The sequence below is a fragment of the Dipodomys merriami genome, unplaced genomic scaffold, assembly GCF_024711535.1.
Source record: "Dipodomys merriami isolate MVZ:Mamm:240054 unplaced genomic scaffold, mDipMer1.0.p SCAF_554, whole genome shotgun sequence".
NCBI lineage: Eukaryota > Metazoa > Chordata > Mammalia > Rodentia > Heteromyidae > Dipodomys > Dipodomys merriami.
Genome location: NW_027206129.1, coordinates 106,543 through 124,734, shown reverse-complemented (window position 1 = coordinate 124,734; position 18,192 = coordinate 106,543). Strand labels below are relative to the sequence as shown.

The 18,192-nt window shown below is 39.3% G+C and overlaps 1 protein-coding gene across 4 annotated transcripts in view; it reads left to right on the top strand.

The window, feature by feature from the left end:
* Positions 1–18,192, top strand: part of LOC138811982 (scm-like with four MBT domains protein 2) — a 151,204-nt gene that overhangs the window by 55,533 nt on the left and 77,479 nt on the right. For 3 of the 4 annotated variants that reach the window (XM_069999924.1, XM_069999925.1, XM_069999926.1), the window contains exons 5-6: positions 10,707–10,795; positions 12,448–12,694. In XM_069999924.1, coding sequence (XP_069856025.1) covers positions 10,707–10,795; positions 12,448–12,694 — 336 coding nt within the window. The remainder of the gene's footprint in view (positions 1–10,706; positions 10,796–12,447; positions 12,695–18,192) is intronic. The other variant, XM_069999927.1, reaches the window with a different exon arrangement.

The following is an 18,192-nucleotide window of genomic DNA, read 5'->3' as shown; positions in this document are numbered from 1 at the left end:
TTGAGTAGACTATTGTTGTAGATTACTTATCTCTGATGGTGACCTTATTAAGCCCAATAAAAATCTCTATTGCTTTCCTTCTAATCCTGCTTCCCTGTTTCTTGTGGCTGGTAAGGTTTATTAGTCCACATACTTTCCTGGGTTAACTTTCTGTTTTGGTTTCTTTTGTTTGTTTCTTTTTCTTTTGTTCTATTCCTTCTTTCCTTCCTTCTTCCTTCCTCCCTCCCTGGCCTCCTTCTCTCCTTCCCTCCCTTTCCTACCTTTTCTCCCTCTTTGCTTCCCTTCCTCTCTGCCCCTTCCTTCTCTCCTTTTCCCTTCATTCACTTCTTCCAGTGCTGGGGCCTGAACCAAAGACTAGGGCACTCTCACTCAGCTTTGTTGCTCAATGTGGGCAGTCTACCCACTTGAGCCAAACCTCTCCTTCTGGCTTTTTGCTGGTTAATTAGCCATGAGAGTCTCAGGGACTTTTCATATAAATTTAATCATAACAGCTCAGATATATTCAAAGGGCATATTCATGTAACTTCACCCCAGTCATCTTTTTCATTCTTTTCATAACATATACCTAAGGAAAATATGGAGAAAAATCTAATAGAAACTTCTTCACTCTAGCAAAGAAAATAACTTTACAGAAAGAAGCAAGTTGTGGCAGGGCAAAATGACTTACACTTGATACTCTATCTGATCAGGAGGAGGCAGAGATCTGGAGGATCGATGTAGGAGGTCAGCTCAAGAAAGAAAGTTCAAGAGGCTCCATCTCCAATTAATTGATCATCAAAACCTGGCTAAAGGTGTGATTCAGGTGGCAGAGCCACCAGTTCAGTGAATTCAGATTCCAGTACTAGCAAAAGAAGGAAGGAAGGAAGGAAGGAATGGAGGGAGGGGGGAAGGGAGTGAGTGAGTGAGTGAGGGAGGGAGGGAGGGAGGGAGGGAGGGAGGGAGGGAGGGAAGGAGGAAAAGGAGAAGCCAAGTATGAAAATGAGAGAGACCTAGGAGAATATATATTTTTTAACAAGCAAGTATCTTTTTCCATGAAACTTGGAGCCCTGGACTTGATGGATACATCAGCACAGGTATGTCAATTGTTGTGCAGAAAGAGCTAATAAAACACCTGAATGAAATTTTTTCTAGCAGATTGGGGCGTTGGGGTGGGAAGCAGCTCATTCTTTCAAAGAGGATTCTTTACAAGGAGGCAGATGTTTAAAGCAGGAACAGACATGTCTATAAAAATGAGATACTGGCAGCTAGAGAAAAATTGGAGAACATGTGCAAGAATGGAGAAATTCTGTGTTTATTGGATAAGAATCTCTAGCCAGTGTACAATGGTAAGCATCTAGATTTCTTCTAATAGCTTTTGAGGTTATTTGTCTTCTCAGCTCCTAGAGAAGTGCTGCAGAATAACAGTTAATCTTTGTAGTTTTCTTTCTTTCTTTTTTAAAATTGCAAATCTTGGTTGTTGCTCATGGAAAGAGCTGTTTGGGGCACTTAGAGAGCAGGTATACTTGGACCCTTTCAGAATTAGGACCTTTATATAGAGCCTTGGATTTCCTTGATTTCTATGTGTGAAATGAACAGGATTTGTGTTATGCAGTGGACTGATAGAGTTACTATTGTAAGGAATCCAGTACTTCAGGAAAAAAACGTTAAATGTCTGTCTTGATTTCACAAGATACAATTAACTAAATTGGCCAGTTCCTGGCTGAAAGTTTGAATCAGTTATACAGTTTATTCCACAAGGAAATTATAAATGATATTACCCCATATGTAAGCTGTTACAAAAACCCACCAAAACCTAAGCAATTGGGAATGTACACTAATACAACCACTTTGGAAAGCAGTCTGGAGGGTCCTCAGAATGCTAAATGTAGACCTCCCCTATGACCCAGCTATACCACTGCTAAGCATCTATCCTGAACAACAGGAACCAGGATACAAGGACATATGTACCTGCATGTTCATTGCAGCACTGTTTACAATAGCTAGGATATGCAAACAACCCAGATGCCCCACTACAGTTGAATGTATACAAAAATTGTGGTACTTATATACAATGAAATATTATGCAGCTATTAGAAAGGACAAAGTAATGGCATTCGCAGGGAAATAGATGGAACTAGAAAAAATCATGTTGAGTGAGGTAAGCCAAGAGCAAAGAGACAAATGGCACATGGTCTCCCTGATAAGTGGATGTTAAATCCAAAACGTAAGTAAACAAGACTCAAGAAACAAAGGACCTCCACTCATATGGTTGAATCATTACTAAATGACCCCATGTTACTGACCACATATATGGTATATATATGCACATAGGAGGGAAACTAGGAGGAGGAGACAGAAACAGAGGAAAATAGGGGAAAATATACAACAGTGGGACCCATTAGCTGCTCTGGTCATTGATCAAAATGAAATAAGCAACTCAATGGCAGCGATGGGAGGGAGGGAACGAGTGGGAAAGAGGGAATAGCTGACACTAAGCAAAAGGAAAGAAATGTACATATCAGCCAATGTGGAAGAAATAACTATTGTTAAAGCTCATAGAACTCATAAACTTTATATACCATGGTAAAGACAATTTGTCCCGTGAAGGTTAGAATGTGTTTGTGACTTTACCTAAGTATCACTATCCCACAATACTGTGAAATTTGTGAAATTTATGTACTTACTCACAATAAAAAAATTGCTATAAAAAACAAATACAAAACAAAAAGATACAAACAAATCATGTAAATCACATGTCGCTGTAAAGTCTCTATAGTAGTTTATGGTATATATCTTTGTGGTCTGTATAGTGAATGTTTGGCTATGTCTGTTTAATATTTATGGTAACTGGCACTTAATCTGAATTGAACTGGTTGTTTCTTCAATAGATTAGTAAGACAGATGTAGTTTAGAAAATCACTGAGTGTGTTAGTTCTTTTTCTACTATCTTTTTTTTTTTTTTTGGCCAGTCCTGGAGCTTGAACTTAGGGCCTGTACAACTGCCTGTGAGCTTCTTTTTGCTCAAGGCTAGCATTCTACCATGTGAGCCACAGTGCCACTTCTGGTTTTCTTTTTGTATGTGGTACTGAGGACTCGAACCCAGGGCTTCATGCATGCTAGGCAAGCACCCTGCCACTAAGCTGCATTCCCAGCCCTGTCAGTTCTTCTTGTGGCAGAAACTTAATGACTCAGCTACTATGTGCCAGTTATTCTAGGTGTTGGGTATATAGTTGAGAATCCAATGGACATGAATGATCTTTCAACCCCTAGTGTGGACAGATGATGGAGACAAGAGCAGGAAGGTATGGTTACATGTTGTGTGGCATCTGTGATGGGAACATTTGGGACTGTGGGAGATGGCAGCTTATGTCCTGCAATGTGTGTGTGTGGTGACCAGGGAGGAAGTTTAATTTAAGATCTTGAGTTACTTCCCCTTTTCTAGCTAACTCAGTGTTTAAAGATCTTTTCTTTGACAATTCTAAATCTAGTGCCTAACCTCATGTGAGCTAGTAGGAGTTTCAGTGGATCGAACACTCTTATTTATTTCTTTTTCCCCCCTCCAAAGACCCCATGAAACTGATAGTAAAGGAATAAAAACATATGCAGGTCAACAGCATAGCAAATTGACAAGAACCACCAAAGACGAGAAATTTCACAAATGTTCTTGGCAGTTTGAAAACCAGTGGAAACTGGATCACCATTAAATTATGGTGGAGGTCACAGTTGAAAGCCACCCTGAACTCTCTGGATAGTCATGACTTTGATGCTTGGGGATGGGGAATCTGAAGGGATGAGAAAATGCCAGGGTTTAGTGGGAGGCACCTGTACACCCCGTCACTGACAGACACTCATTTGCTCCTAGCCAAGGTGTTTTTCCTGCAGGCCAACCTCTGAAGGAACTAGTAGAATTGTCTGGGGTAGCACTCAAGTTTGGAAGTCAGCTTCACAGAACCATCCTGCTCATTCCCACTTGGGTTAAATGCCCCTGATTAAGTAGATTGGTCTCTAGTTTTCTGTCATCTCAAATTTCCAATCAGGGAGCTCCAGATGCTCCAGGAAATATCAGATGGGAGAGAGGAGGGTGGACATAATGAAACAGCAATACAATCTCCAGGAATCAAAGAAGACCTAGGGAATGGGAGAGAAAAGGACCTTCAACTTATCCTTAATGTGAGGTTTTGAAAGTGACATCCGTTAAGAAAAACATCCTTAGGGAAGGAAGGAACCACCACAGATCATGAAAGAACTTTTTCAACTCTTCTTTGTTTTCTGGTTTAAGTTATCTTTTTTCTTCCTCTAACATTCCTTTCTTTCTTTTTTTTAGTCATTGCTGTTGTAATGGTGATATACAGAAGGGTAAGAGTTACCTAAGTCAGGTAATTAGTACATTTCTTTTGAATGGTTAAGCAAAGTAAGCCAGACCCAAAGAAGTACAGATTGTATGGATTACCTCATTTGTTGTAACTAGAAAGTGCCTATAAATCTACAAGTAAACACACTGGATGGTAAAAAGACAAAAAAATACACTTGGACATGATAAATTTTACAGGACTCTAGACATTCACACTGTGAATATCCTCCAAGGAGGAAGATATTCTTTGGAGAGGATCATAAAGGCTCAATAGCTATGGGCATATGATCATGTAAAGTGATATTTTTCAAAATGAACTCCAAGAAATGGAAACAAGAGGTATTATGTTATTTTGCTTTTTTTTCTCCTTTGTTGCTGTTTTTGCTTTCTGTACCTTTTGTCTTGTGTGTAAATTAATCTGCTTTGGGGATGATAAGGGGGAGCATAGAAATGGTGGGACAAAGGATGAACAAATGCAGCAGTGATAGTCACTAGATACTATGTTGAAAATGAACTATACAACTAGTGGGGGAAGGGGGTCGGGAGGGAAAAACTGGGAGAAAATGAGGGAAGAGGTGCCACTTCTTATGACCCACCAGATGCCTTCATAGAAGGGTTGGTAGGAAATGAGGTGAGAAATTTTGCCTGAGGGGAGCCAGAAGAAATAGCTGTGTTTATGCTCAAATATTGAAAGGAGTGACATTGATCAAGGTGCATTGCATTCACAAACTGATTTGTTGACTGGAAACTCCTTTGTACAGTCACTTAAAGATAATTAAAAACAAACAAAAACCTATAGACACTAGGAATATGACCTTAAACCTTTCTCTGTGCCTAAATGGAGGCTTTATATAAATGGTATTTCTCTTCACTGTAATGCTTCTCTCCATCTCCCAGCCATGGAAATGTGATGGTCTCCCTCTGCAGTCCACTGGGGACATGGGAAGTGTGGAGGTACATGTGCTGCCATTGTGTGAGTCCTCACAGAGGGGGTCTCATTGTGCACAATCCAACTTAACAGGCAGCCTGCAGGGCTTTGTACCCACAGGCCAGTCTCTGCAGTAGGGAACTCTCCTTGAGAGGTGACCTGTCTTTGGTCTGTGCATTCACATTCCCTTAATAGTTAATTTCCAAATTGTGAAAATTGACAGTAATCTTCTGCCTGTTACTTGAGACTCCATTTATAGCTCCCTAATCCTAGAAAAGCTCTGCATGATTTGGGACTATCATTGAATGTCCTCATGAAAGTGTGTGTGTGTGTGTGTGTGTGTGTGTGTGTGTGTGTGTGTGTGTGTGTGTGTGTGTGTGTGTGTGTGTGTGTGTGTGTGTGTGTGTGTGTGTGTGTGTGTGTGTGTGTGTGTGTGTGTGTGTGTGTGATGTGTTTCTGGAACTCAAGGCCATGAATGATATGAGTTCCTCCCCTAAATTGGTCAGTAATGGACTGTGCCTTGGATTTTCAAAAAGATAGACGAATTTTTACATAATAGAACTGAATAAACATTGGACTACATCCGTTAGAAGGTTTTAAAAGATACTGACAGTATGCTTATGGATTTCTAGGTTTCGCTCAGTGCATTGAAAAAGCAATGCAGTGGCTATCAAGTTTTGATAAACTCATGTCTACTTGAAATGACAGAGTTTCCCTGCCAATCATTTCCTTCCTGCCATAGATCTTGTCTGTGATGGTATAGGTGGTATTGGTGTTGATGGGCTCATATTTGAACGTTTGTAGATTGTTACTTTGATTTTAAGAAAAAGGCACTGGCCATGGGATGAAAATTTGGTTTCCATTTAAGTAAGCTTGTTCTTATATTTATATTCCCATGACTTTGAGTCTTTGAAAAGAGATGGGTCACCAAATAAAAATGGGTAGTTTTAGCCTCTCTAATTAGAAATGGGTGCATGAAACAGAGCCCCCTGGCTTCTTTTGCAGTGAATTCTAAGCGGTTCTTAGGCGACTTAATTATACAAGAATTTAATCAAGTTGAGTATTAGTTAAAATAACTCTGTCATCTGGGAACTATGAATTTGTTGCATTTAATTTTTATTTCATGGTCACATTTATTGTCATAGGTTTGTTGTGTGTTTGAAGACTCAGCTTTGAGAACAAAATGTTGACAGAAGCAATTTTTCTTTTAAAACTAGCAACATTTCTGAGGATTGTTTCATCTCTGTGGTTTTATTTTTAACTTAAAGTGATCTGTGTAGTTTTATTTATGGCTTTCTAGATCTATCTTCCGTGGTGAGCAGTTTATCTAGCTATCTTGCAGAACATAAAAGATCACTTCAGAGTCTTGTGCAGAATCATGGTAAGGGAAAATGATGGGCTTTCTGGGTTTGACAGTTCGCAGAATGTAAATTTCAGAGCTATCTTCACTACTCTCTTCCTAGAATTCTGCCAGTTTACATTTTTGCATAGTACTGTGCTTTTGTAGGGTGCTTGCAATTGAAAAGTTTCAACTTAATGTTATGTTAGATTATATACATGGTACAAAACAACCCACGGAAAATGGGTCATCCAATAGTGGCTGTTAGGGATCAGTCCTGTCAAGCACGGGCTCCATGTGGTCTAACTGATGCTTTTGTGATCAGATATGAAATGCATAGTTATTGAATACCATTGTATGTTTTGGCCTAATCTTGAAATTGGTAGGTAAACAGCTGTGTTTTTTTTTTTAAATTGTGAAAATACTGTACAGAGGGGTTACAATTACATGGGCAAGATAATGAGTACATTTCTTATCAAGCATTGTAGCCTCTTCCTTTGTTTCCCCTTCGCATCCCCTCCCATCCTCCCCCCACCCCCTTTTTTTTGTCTCCTATTCCATTATGTCTCCTATTGAAATGATTGGTTTATCTCTTTGGAGAACTTTGGAGAGTTAGAGATCTTACATGGAAAGACTCCATGTAAGACTGAGATTTGAATATTTGGAGGTTTAAATATTGTTCTGCCCTTTTTTTCTATAAACTTGGGCAAAAGTTTAAAGAACAGCCATCTTATAGGATGTATTCGAAGATCAGAATGTGCATGTAAATTTTAATTGCATTATTTTGTACATTTTTGGTTGGTACATTTTGGTTGGTACCAGTAACTTTGGCTAGTTTTATAAAAAGTTGTCATTGATTGGATGTACGCCCAGAAGTAGATTATTTGTGTAACACAAGACCTTGGGTTCAATCTTCACCACTGCAAAACAAAACAGCATCTTAAAAAAATACCACAGCATTGAAATTACTGAATTTGTTACTGATAGAACACAAGAGCAGTTTAAGCTCCATATAATATATTTCTATTGGACTTTGTCTAAAATGAGTAGCACAATAGAACCTTATTATCCACAGGTACATGGTTCCAAGGAGAATGCTGCCGAGGAAGATCTACGCATGCTCAATATGGATACAGTTCAGTGTCATTTTGTGGGTGCTTACATCATTTTTTTCCCATGAATCATTTTTTCCCCATACTACCATTCAACTTCCTCTAATAACATACAAGCATACATTTCAACTGATTTCAGATTTTCACTTTATCATTTCAATTAATCAAATACACTTTTACCTAACCTTTGAAGCACCCTTTGGCTTTTGAAGAGGCAGAACTTTGATAGAATTAAGGGCTAGGAGTGCTCAATAAGATCACACAATGATGGAAATGTAACTGATGATAATGTAGGATGGACTGAGCTTCTCCATGTCCACTGAGCTGGCTCATATGCACACGGGAAATTGACATTCTTGCTTTTGAAATGTCTTTTGAGTATTAAAGAATTTATCATTTCTTTTTTTGCCTAAGCTTGGTTAAAACCATGTGTGGTAAGTCTGTAAACAAAGTGAGCTTCCTTTTTTTGAGGGAAAAAAGTAGAAATAAAAGAGGATGGATGGATGAGTTGTTCTTGGTAGCAGGCAGGGCTAAACACTGTGCAGTCAAGCTCTGCCTCTCAGCCTCATTTGGGAGAGTAACCCTCGGGAGGTAGGTTTTCACCTAGATTCAGGATCATGGTACTGGGCAGATATTGATTGCAGTACATGTTCTTGATGGAAACATCTCTACATAAAATGCTAACTGCCACTGTGTCTTATTCTTGTGACAATCCTGCCCAGGCTTTGTGGGAGAAGAATTGTGGGAATGAACAATCAATCATGGTTGGCAATGTGTAATCATCAAATGGATTCTAGCGATAAAACCTGACATAGTACTTACTAATTGCTGAATGTATGCTGAGTACGGTTTTATGTATTTATTTTTACATGTGTTTCTTCTTTCATCTTGATAGCTCCCTTGTATACACTTTTATTCATGAAAGAAATTGAGTAAATTACTCAAAATATTACCACTGACCAGTGATGGAAGAATTAACCTCAAAGCCCAGCTCTGCCCCACTCTCTTGGACCAGCTTTCCTTATGTAGTAACTCTGTTCCTGTAGGTTTGAGTTAAAAAGGCTTGCATCTGGCCTTTCATGAGTCCAAACTCAAATCCCAGACCTTTAATAAGGCTCAGTGAAGTGCCAGATGCATCCCAAGCAGCTCACCTTGCTTCTCCTTGTACCAGGAAGGTTGGAATCCCAGTGCATTCTGGCAGAGTCTGGGCCAAGGCTGATGAGACACTCACTGTTTGACTTTGTCCATCCTTTGATGCTCTGAGAGATATCAGGCCAGCAGGGATGTAGGTTCTCCCAGCCAAGCCTTTGTAGACCTGTAGCTTGGAAAGTCATTAAGTCTTGGATTCTTTTTCTTTTTCTTTTTTATTGTAAAGATATTGTATAGAGGGGTTGCAGTTATATGAGTAAGGTCATGAGTACATTTCCTATCAAGCATTGTTACCCCCTCTTTTGTTTCTCCCTTACTATCCCTTCCCTCTCCACCTCCCCAAATCCTCCCCCACCCCAAGCTGTAAAGTTTGTTTGCAACTTAGTGTCTTGTATGTCTCATTGTTACAATGGCTCAACCTATATCCTTGTTTCAGCATTTTGTTATTCTAAGCACTGTCAGAAGGTCCACCTTCCAGTGAGAGTTCTCTTTCATAGAAAGTCTCACATACATTCCTTTTTGCTCAAATGCTGTCACCCCTATTTTCAGGCATGTAACTTTTGTAGATACTTCCAGAAGTTTCAGTTCTCTTACTTTTATATTCCTTTGTTTCTGTTTAGAGAGTTAACATATTGTCAGAGATATCCTTTTTATCATCATCATCATCATTGTTGTTGTTGTTGTTAGTGTTTTTTTTGTTTGTTTGTTTGTTTGTTTTTGGTTCCAGTACTTGGGGTTGAATTCATGGCGTTCTTGTTCAGCTTTTGCAAAAGACTGACTAGTGCTTTATGATCTCCGATTTTTGTTGTTGTTGTTGTTTTGCTGGTTTAATTAGAGGTAAGAGTCTTGTAGACTTTTCTGTTCAGCTGGCTTTAAAGTCTGATCCTCAGATCTCTGTTTCCTGAGTAGCCAGGATTACAGGCATGAGCCATCATGACCTATTGATTAAATGTCTTGTGCATTCAGCATTATTTGCCGGGGGCATCTGCTTGGCCTGTGCCTCAGCTTTTCTTGCTTACTGTGCTTTCTCCATTTCTCCTCCTCTCCATCACTCATCAGCTTATGCTATGCCCTCTCAGTTTGAAAAAACTTTCTTATTCCCTATTCTTTAAACTGCTCATATAACAGGGCTTTGCCTTGTTTTCCAACTGAAAAGCATTCCTCTTATTCCTTCATCCCCCATTGACCCATTTCTTCTTGGAAACCCCTATATTCTGTACTTTGTAATATAGTCATGGAGTTCCTAAGAGGTTTTTTGTTTGTTTGTTTGTTTGCTTGTTTGTTTTTTGTCAGTCGTGGGGCCTGAACTCTGGGCCTGGGCACTGTCCCTCAGCTCTTCAGCTCAAGGCTAGCATTCTACCACTTGAGCCACAGCACCACTTCCAGCTCTTTTCTGCTTATGAGGAATCGAACCCAGGGCCTCATGCATGCAAGGCAAGCACTCTACCACTGAGCCAACTTCCCAGCCCCCTAAGAGGTTTTTAAGTAGATCGAGGACCAAGGACCTCAGCTTCTTCAGTCAATGCCCAGGCATACAGTCACTATTTGTTGATAGAATTATTTCCTAATTTCTTTTTTTAAAAAATAATAATTAATTTTATTTATTAGTTGTGGTGTTGGGGATTGAATCCAGGGCATTGAGCATGCTAGACTAGCACTCGACAGCTAAATTAAATCTTCATACCCTTGGTACTACTTTCTTCATCACAGTGTTAAAAATTAAGGACAATATTGAACTAATACCAGCATACAGAAAACTGCAGTGATTTTTTTTCTTTAGTCTTTTTGATATTTTACCGATGTGTTGAAGTGAGTTTTTTTTTTTTTTCTCCTCCATTGTCTTGCTAGCAATCAAAGAGAAGTATGCAGACTGGACAGAATTCCTCATACGTGATTTGACTGGTTCGAGGACAGCACCTGCCAACCTCCTGGAAGGAGTATGTATTGCTCTTACACAACTATTATATCTCTGAAGCATCTCAGACCTGTGAGCTCAAACCTAATGGCACCTTTGCATATATCCTTCTGCAGATACATGTGTACATACAAATATCTTTACTTAAATAGCCTAACTCCCTGTTTTGTACTGAGTTATATAGATGATGGATTTGCATGGCATTGACTCACCTTTCCCTATGGTATAAGTAGTAGATGGAAAATTTGCTTGATGTGAACTCGTTCTAAATATTGTGTTTGAACACCTGCCATGATTCTGAAGTCGAGTCCATTGTCATTTATTACTGATCAGACATAAGTCCTGTAGAATAACTTGTGAATTGGTCATAAAAAGACGTCTTGATGTAGTCTTGGAGCACATTAACAAGTGCTTTCATTAAATACTCAATTTCAGATGCCTAACCACTAGATCTGAACACCCAAATCTTAACTAATCACTGGATTCGCTTACCTTATAAATCCAGAGAGGAGAAATGGTTGAACATATTTAAATGTAGTTAAGGCAATTTGAAGGTACTGAACAAGAAAAAAAAGATTAACCTGGGACCCTAATTGTTGTATAAAAATAACTTTATGATGAAATATTAATATTTGTCATGCATAATAAAACCACAAGGCCAAGATACTATGTTCTAAGTAGTTATTGAATGACCAAATCTGTTTAAAGAATGTCTCTGAAAAGAGAACACTTTATGAATGACTAGGAAGGAGGTGAAGGTTTTTTTGACCATATTACTGAAATTACTAGTTTAACTCTATTTTCCCCTCTTTGTAAGAATTTTATAGATACTTCAGAGTACCACCTTTTGGTACACAGTTAACAAGTTTTGTTCATGACCATTTTGCCTGGTGTATTGTTTATCTTAATGGCTACTATTTAATTGTTGAGTTAACAAATCCAAATTATGATTTTTTTGGTTCCTTCAAAGGGATGGAATAAATTCCTTCTGTGTTAATTTAAAAAAACATATATATGCTAAGAAGTGTTCTTAGAAGGAACTATAGTTATGTATATTTCAAACCAGTTACCAAGTTAATGGTTAAACATAGAAATAACTGCACATAATAGAGAAATTTAGCTGGTCATTAACATGTATTAGACACATCTCTATGGAGTCATACTTTTCTCAAAGTATGAACATCTCTCCTGACCAGTAGAATAGTGGCTGTTGTAAAATGGGCATCTCTAAAGAATTCACGGTATACATTTTCAGTAGCAGATGTATCTATCTTTCTGAAGAAGCAGATATTATTTTACTATATTTTTTTAGCTCCATGTAATTTGGGTATAACTGTACTTAAAAAGCGTACTAATTTTTAACGAATGTGATTTTATCTGGGAAGGGTGATTTGTTTGGGGAAAATCATTCACAAGAGCTGTTATTTTCTGTTTACTTGGGATTTTGGATGTTGGTTAAGCATCCATACATGGATGTGTGAGGGAGGAAAGGGATGGTGGTGGGGCAGGTGGGTGGCTGTGCAGAAGAGGGGGGTGGGGTGGGGTGGGGACAGCACACTGTTTGCCATAGCTTGGATGATAGTGTGGAAAAAATATTATCTTCTGCTGTCATCTGTTTCCATGAGAACCTTAAAATAAAGTTTAAAATAAGGAGTTTTGCTTCTGTTTAAACAGCCTCTGCGAGGGAAAGGCCCTATAGACCTCATTACAGTTGATTCCTTAATAGAACTTCAGGATTCTCAGAACCCTTTTCAGTACTGGATAGTTAGTGTGATTGAAAATGTTGGAGGAAGATTACGCCTTCGCTATGTGGGATTGGAGGACACTGAATCCTATGACCAGTGGTTGTTTTACTTGGATTACAGACTTCGACCAGTTGGTTGGTGTCAAGAGAATAAATACAGAATGGATCCACCTTCAGGTAAGGGCCAACGCTTCTGCTGCTTTGGAATATTTGAGCAAGTTTAGAGTGGATGTGTCTCTGGAGAACATATTAGCACTGTGGTGTCTTGTACATCTGAGTAAATGGCTTTTAAGTTTGTTGACTTCAGAACATTTTCTATCAAGAATAACATCCAAGTCCTTGAACAGTAGCATTTGCAAAGAGGAAAGTGATATTGGAGGCCCAAGAGAAGATGATCTAGTCTCTTTGGACTCATGAGTTCAATGAAAGACATAGTAGATTGGGATTTTGCCACTTGTTGTTTGTCTGTCTCTCACCTATCAATCAATCTCTCTATTATCTAGCATCTATTATCTATCTCCATTTATCCATCTAGTTCATCCATTCATCATCCTAACCTCTTACCTAGCCAACTAGCTATCCATTTATCCATTCATGTCACAATCTGTCTAGTCACCCATATCCATCTATCCACTCGTTCATCCATTCAGATACTCAAATAGTTTGCTTGGATAATAAGTCCATTCTGAAAAGGAAACAACACCAAGATCAATATGTTTATTTGTTTTGTTTTTCTTGGCACAAAATCAGTTTTAGATAGCTACAAATGCACTGTCAAATGACTTTGCACAAGCATAATTGGATAGAAGAGTGCATTATGCTTTCTGACATACCTAACTAGTCAAAAAAAAACATTCTCAGTGTTTACAAAATAACCATTCATGAATGTTTACCATATGCCAGGTGTTTTTACACCTGCTCTGTTGTTTATTTTTGGTTCCAAAAATATGCTATATGTTTGGTGTAAGATTCATTTTTCAATTTAAAAAAGTGAGACCTGTTTAAGCTGCTCATTTAAGGTTTGCCAGCTGGTAGAGAGCAGGTGCTTCAATTCAGATTCCTAGGTCCTGTGCCTTCTCCACTCCTTTGCCCCTGTTGTTTGGTGCTGGTCCTACCCACCTAATGATGGTCACCTTGGAACAGAAATGTTGGATTTTTATGGCATTAATGATGTCAGAGAAGAAATATTGATTTCTTTCAGAAATTATTTAGTTCAATGTTGAAGGCATATTTGGAGCAATTACCACCTCCCTAAAATTGTGAGAGAATTCTTCCATATTAGTTGTCAGTGGTGGTTTTGAAGGTGGTATATGAAGGTGAAGGGTTGTATTTACCTTTCTTGTCACTTCAAGGGCTTTGTTAAAAACCTTCCTGGTTCTAGATCCTAGGAATTTGAATCTGTGTTAAATCTGATAGATGTATAGACTTGTAATTTAGTATTATTGTTTCTGTATTGTTACTATTTTTGTAGTGTTGTTGTCATTGTTTTGATATGAAACCAGGAAATCCTTGTCAACCCTGAATAGTTTGGGATGATGATAAACAAGACCTGTTTATTGTGAGGAAAGATCAGAATGCTAGGGGTTTGCCTTGGAAATTATAACCTGGCAAGAAAATTTTATTTCATAGGGGAAGGTGTGTGTATAAATTTCAACTTGCTGCCTAATTGCTTTATAATTTTGAGGAGGACCATATACTTGTCGTGTAAACACTGATAGCACAGCACAGAATTTCTACTAATTTCTTAAGTTCTTTATTGTACTCTTTGTCTATGAAATCTCAGAACTCACACTCAGAAGAAAGAATGCAAAGTATCCCCTTGGGACCTCAGGGAGCTTATGCTTGTGAGCTCTCAATTTATAAAGAAATTGTGCATATTTTCTCCAAGATTTCAGGACATGACTTATGCATTTTATCAAAGAGCTCAGGAGAAATCCCTAAATGTTTTGGACCAAGGATTTATTGTCTAAAATATACTTCCCCAACAATTCACATATCATCGAGAATAGTTGTGTATGGAAAAAAGAAAGTAAAAGGCAAAATGACACTCCAAAAGTAAGCTTTAGCTTCTTTGATGCAGTAGTTAAAAGATAAAGACTAGATTCTGTGGTTTCATTCAGCGAAACAACACCCCTGGGAAGAGAGGCAATTATTACTCAGGCTTTCCACCTGGGAACAGAATCTGATACTCTGGATTTGGATAAAGTAATTTTAAGTCCCAGGGTGACTTGTAGAACACGGTAGCACCATTTTCTCAATTGAAGTAGAAGTGGGAATGAAATCTTAGACTTGTATAGGAAATACTAGGTGGATTCTCTTCTTCCCAGATACTGTTAAGATCAATGGGAAGTGTCCAGTATTAACTGACAGTGAAGAATCTCATTGGAAGGGGAGTGGTATCCTTGAGAGGAAGGAAGCCTATAATGAGTTGATCTGCTGGTTGATGTTTTTTGCTATGCACCTTCAGCGCTGTCATTGCTGTTAAAGACAATCATGATACTTCCTTTAGTTGTACTTAATTCTGCTTACTTTTTAAAGGGCCCAGAATTTCCTTAACTATTCAGTACAAATCGAGACAAGAGAAATTGGTAATAGTAGCTGGAAAGTCATTTCAACTTTAAGAAAAGTCATTACCTTCAAGAAATGGTAGATCGCTATGCTGTGTGTGCTGAGTGTTAGATCAAATGATAGGCATTTTCTAGAGATCCCAACTGTGAACAATGTATTTTGAATCCACCTCAGTTTTCCTAATATTTTCAGTAGGTAACTGAAGCCAGAAGTTGTTTAAGAGGTCCTGTCTGCTTTTCCTATTTCTCAGTGGTTAGGAAGCAAGATGGACTTTTGATGTTCTTGTAGGAACTTAGGGACATGGAGATGAAACTTTTTGAAGTCTTTTTTTTCTCGTCTAGTTTTAGGGTTTTTTTCTTTGAAAATCTTTCTTCCAATTTTTAAGTCTTGTTTGAAAAACTTTTGGAGTCAGAAAATTTCTGAGTATCATTTTGTTGTTGTGGGTGGTAGTCATGGAGCTTGAACTCAGGGCCTGGGCTCTGTCCCTGAGTTCTTTTGCTCAAATTTAGCACTCTACTACTATGAGTCACAGCTCCACTTCCGGTTTTCAGGTTATTGATTGGAGATAAGAGTCTCACGGGCTTTGCTGCTAGCTTCGAACCATGATCCTCAGATCTCAGCTTCCTGAGTAGGTAGCCAGTACCTGGCTCTGAATATACTAAATGCTTCTTGCCTAAACTGTTTCTTATTCCAAAAAGAGTTGTTGCTTTCAGTAGTTGTGTTCATGGATTGCTATAATAAAGTACCACGGATTTAAGCTGGGCATGACTGTACACACCTGTAAGCTACTCAGAAGGTAGAAGTAGTCCTAGCAAAAGCACAAGTCCCTCTCTGAAAAATAGACTGAAGTTTCAAGAACCAAGTCTACCACTTAAGTGGTAGAATGCTTACTTGGCAAGTGTGGAACCCTCGATTCAATCCCCACTACCACAAAAGCAAAAACAAACAAAACAGCAACAAAAATCAACCACGGTGTTACAGCTTAAACAGCAGGCCTTTATTTTTCTAAAACATGTGTTTTCCAAGATCAAGGTTTTGGCATGTGGGAGCCGGTGAGAGTGCTCTTCTTAGCTTGTGTATCTCTGCCTCCTGGCTGGGTCTTCATGTGGTGGATGAAGGAGAGCCCTGCCTTCTCCTATGAGGACAGGAAGCTCCTCTCAAAGGCCCTTTTCATGAGACCTCTCCACATGCCCTTCTCTAGTGCTGTCATACTGCGGATCGGGGTTTCCCTGTATGAATTTCCCACCCCTTTAACAACCATAAAGTGTCTTTGGTCACTGGAAAAGAGAAGGAGAGAACCTAAGTGGAGTTGGTCACGTGCAAACAGGACCTTACTTTCATGCCTTTGTGTACCGTTGGTTCATTTATTTAGCATTATGTCATACATTTCCATTTCCTGTGACACACATTCTAAAACAACTTGCTAAACCCTTGTCCAAAGAGGGCAACTCATTCTCTCATAGGCTTTTAGTTACAGATGAGTGAGGGCATGTTTTCACTGCATATGGCTCCCTGCACAAGCAGAAGCTGGGATAATGGCATGCTGTTAAATTACCTGGACATGACCATTTTAAGGAAATGCTTTATGTTCCTTTAAAGGGCTTAGTTATTGTCTGTAAAGTTCCCAGCATAACTGAAGTGACTTTGTTTACTGACAAGCACAGAGAGGGAATGAATGTTCTCTGCTTGTTGCCTCTTGGGGGTGGTTAGCTTTCACAGGAGGTTTTAAGGAAACTGTCCGAACTGCAGCTGAGTGGCACCTTTGCAGAAGAGAGGGTTTCCTTGTTGTGGAATAGATTCTGCTTAGGGTTTAAAAATCTAGTCTCCAAAGAAGATGAAGAAGAGTTAAGCTTGTAAGACAGAGGTAGAAATTCCCCTGTGACCTGGGCTGCCTGTTGCATTATGTCATCTATGGAGGGTGAGAGCTGACATGGTCATGCATGATTGGAAGAGCTGGCTCTTGGGAGACCATGTGGCAGGCCCAGATTCCAGAGCCCTTGTGTGTGTGAGACTGGTCTCAGGAGGGCTCTGGCAGCCCCGAGAGGGTCTTCTCATCCCTGGGCTAAGTTCTATTACTGCAGATTTAACCCAGGCCATGCCGGAAGTTTATTCCTACTCACATTCCATGCTTCTTTTAGCCCCTAGTTTATCTTTTTTTTTTTTTTTTTTCTGATTCAAGGACTCTTTGGTCCTACTCAGAGATCACAGTCAAGGGTGAAAAGGATCAGCCTTCCAGAGCCAGAGCGCAAAAGATCCAGTGAGGCTGAACTCTTTCCTTGATTTCTCCTTGGTGTCTTCAGACTCTCATTTAGTTCTAGTTTTGGAAATCTCTTTTTTCAAAGGAACCCACAAGTTGGTTCGGTTGGCCCTTCATGTGAAGTTGAACTGTCCATCTACCTACTTCCAGATAGCAGGAAAGCTGGATGTTCCAGGTCGTTTTCTTTTGCTTCTCTGTGTCACTGAGTTGGTGTCTTCTGGGCCTGGCCCTCTAGAGATCTCTGAATTGCCTGTCTCTCCATTAAAGCTTTGATTCCATGCCCGTGACCTTGAACCATTAGTTTGCCCAGGGTGCCCTTTTCACCCTCAGGGAGCCAGTAAGGCAGCTCTGAGAACTAGTCCCTGTAAGAAGCAGTGCTGTGCCTTGCTCAGCACATCCTTCTCATCTGTAGAGGAAGCATTCATTCAGTCTCTTCCAAAGCATGCATCGGGCCCCAGGGCCCCAATGTGTCACTATACGTATGTTAGATGCTACCACTAACATAGTCAATCACATTGATTTGTTTTGATCTACTGAATTTTTTCTTTCTTTTCTTTTTTTTTGCTAGAAGCAGAAGGCTCCATATGACATACTGGAAGGATTTTAGATAGTATACACAGGTAGAGGATACTTTGTCAGGGATCAGCATTTAGGTAATCAACAGTGACAGTGGGCAGTGCATGTATAACTTCGCTAGCTGTGGCATCAACGTCTCAGACCTACTGCTATGATGTCCTGAAAAGACTAAATCAGCTAGTAAAACAGAGGGGCTTAGAACTCAGAGTGAGTTCACAGGCCACAAAGATCCAAATATATGGCTCCAAGTTAAAAAAGCAGACATACAAGAAAT